This window comes from Alosa alosa, chromosome 8, assembly GCF_017589495.1.
Source record: "Alosa alosa isolate M-15738 ecotype Scorff River chromosome 8, AALO_Geno_1.1, whole genome shotgun sequence".
NCBI classification, from domain to species: domain Eukaryota; kingdom Metazoa; phylum Chordata; class Actinopteri; order Clupeiformes; family Clupeidae; genus Alosa; species Alosa alosa.
The window spans coordinates 20,267,892-20,270,721 of NC_063196.1; the positions used below are offsets into that span (position 1 = coordinate 20,267,892).

The window sequence follows — 2,830 nt, forward strand, 5'->3', positions numbered from 1 at the left end:
TACATAATGGTCCCCTCGCGGACGATGACAGCATAATGGTGATCACGTTCAAGAAAACAAAAAAAGAAGTGGCAGAGGGGGGCCATACATGACGACATGCAGAGACCGCAGGCCAGTGCTGTTATGAGCCCCGAGGCAGTTTACAGAGTGTATGCCTGTCAGGACGACTCTGAAAAATGACAATAATAATGAAGGCGCTTTTGAGACTGAGGGATCACATTCCCAGACCACGCTGAGGTGGAGCGCAGTGTGATGCATGATATCATGACTACCTGCACACACATACACACACACACACACACACACACATGCAGATGCACACACACACACACAAGTAGATGCACACACACACACACACACACACACACACACACACACACACACACACACACACACACACACACACACACACACACACACACACACACACACACACACACACACACACAGATGCACACACACACACACACACACACACACACACACACACACACGCGCACACAAAGAAACACGCACACAAGAGACACATGTACATACAAGCACCCACGTGCAAGGCCTGTCAAACAGATTGAATCCACAACATCACATGGACAAAAGCAAATCTTTCCTGGAAAACTCTTCAGTCAGGCGGTCAGACCCACTGCTCTAAAAGGTACAGTCAGTAAAATAGAGAGAGTGAGACAGCCTCCTCGGAGAACCGACAAACTGCCAGAACAACACCCCTGAAAACTATCAGCATGCAGGGCCGAGAGTCATGACATCACTTTCCCCAAATATAAACCTTTCTCATGTCTGCAGCCTGCGCTCAGGAAGCCAAGGCACAGTGGAACAATCTCACACTCACCCTCACAACACCCTCTACCACTAAGCCAAGGCAGTTCTCCTACACAGCTCATGGTTCCTCATGGTTCTTATTGAAAGAGACCCCCACACACACACACACACACTTAGAACTTGGTGGCTGAATACAAGAGCGTGTTCTCATCCAGGCTTTGTATGTGTCACAAGGCAGATTCATCCCAGCCCAGGGCCGAGTCTGTCAGAAACGATAGGCTGATGTCTGAACGGAGTCTGGGGCTATGAATAGCCCGTAAACTCATTACATAGTACTCCCAACCAGAGATCCTCCACTGCCATTCATCAAATGTAATTTCATATGGATCCATGCACTGCTTCGACTTGATAGGGAACTGTATGAGTGCTCACTTCACTCTCTCTGTCTCTCGCACTCTTGATGTGTGTGTGTGTGTGTGTGTGTGTGTGTGTGTGTGTGTGTGTGTGTGTGTGTGTGTGTGTGTGTGTGTGCATGTGTGTGTCTTTGTAAGAAAGAGAGACCATTGACAGATAGGAGAGGGAGAGAAACAAATAGCAGGAGAGTGCAAAAGAAAGAGAGGGCGAGAAAGCACTAGAAAGAGAAGAGAAAGATGAGGAAAGAAAGGAGGAATAAGGGAGGAGAGAGAGAAAGAGAGACATTTTGTGATTTTTGTCATTTTTTAAGGCATCGAGGAGATGGGAGTAGCATTCCAACAAGCCCTGTTTTGTGTGCCCTTAATGAAAAGGTGCCCCCTTCTCTGACATGCTCACACACACACACACACACACACACACACACACACACACACCGAGGGTGTTACTGTCACATTCAGACACATGCATGCACACACACAATTAGAATCACACACACACACACACACACACACACACTGCACATAACAATATACCATAACCTAGAAATGAATGTAATAAACAAACATTTGAATAATACTCACACTAGTACATTTAAATGTGCTTGTATTCAGGCCATTTGACATATGTTTATGTTCTCACTATGCACTGTTCTTTTCAAAAAAGTCAATACATCAACCAGACTTAGGCACTGTGACAGAGACGGTGACGAGTGCTGACACATACAAAGATAGAGAAAGCGAGAGAAAGCACACAGGGAGGCAACGAAAGAATGACAAGAGGAAGAGATGTCAGCAGCGACAGCATATGATTCAACTATAACTGTACATCTAGAATGAGAAACAGGAGAGGGAGAGAGGGGGGGAGAGAGAGGGAGAGAGGGAGAGAGAGGGAGAGAGAGGGAGAGAGTCTGACAGTGAAATGGTTCCTCACGTTTCTCTACAGTGGAGTGAGAGTCAGCCTGAGCCCCTGACTCCACTGTTGCTGTGCGTCTCATCAGATCTGCCTCCCTCAACTAGTTTCCCTCGCTCGTCAGACACAACACACACACACACACACACACACACACACACACACACACACACACACACATGCATGCTGATGCGTAAACACACACGCACGCACGCACACACAAAAACACACACACACCACAACTCTACTTACTCTAATCTACCCCGGCTACAGACAGCTAGCGTGTCTCTTAAAGTGTCCCCCAATCACAGAGCAGGACACATGGAATCCGTCCAACTAGAGTCTGTCCAACTCCTGGGTACTTTCAAAAAAGCGGAGAGTTTTCCGTAAAAAGAGGAAGCAAAAGAAATAACAACAAAACCACGAAAAAAACATTAGCTCTAGAGGTGCCAGGTTATGACACTCAAGCTTCTGAAAAAAACCCTCGAGTCTCCTCGGTGTCCACAAGGATCAGCCAGCTACCAGTTAACCAAGATGACTTCTCATATCTGTGTACACACAAAACTGCAGAACCACAACAACAAGCTGACACACTCCCCTCGTAAAAAAAGCACAAATCTCTTTTCCCAACACAAGAAAGCCATTCTAGCTTCTCTCTGTCTGACAGACTCACACATACACACACACATCTATGGAGTCAGGAAAAGCACAGGCAAACACACGCAGAAAGAGT

General features: G+C 46.7%; 1 protein-coding gene across 1 annotated transcript in view; it reads right to left on the reverse strand.

The window, feature by feature from the left end:
• ches1 (checkpoint suppressor 1) overlaps nt 1-2,293 on the reverse strand; it is a 32,959-nt gene extending 30,666 nt beyond the window's left edge. The window contains exon 1 of the mRNA XM_048250119.1: nt 2,119-2,293. Coding sequence (XP_048106076.1) covers nt 2,119-2,182 — 64 coding nt within the window. The 5' untranslated portion in view covers nt 2,183-2,293. The remainder of the gene's footprint in view (nt 1-2,118) is intronic.
• Between the last annotated feature and the right edge of the window lie 537 nt (nt 2,294-2,830).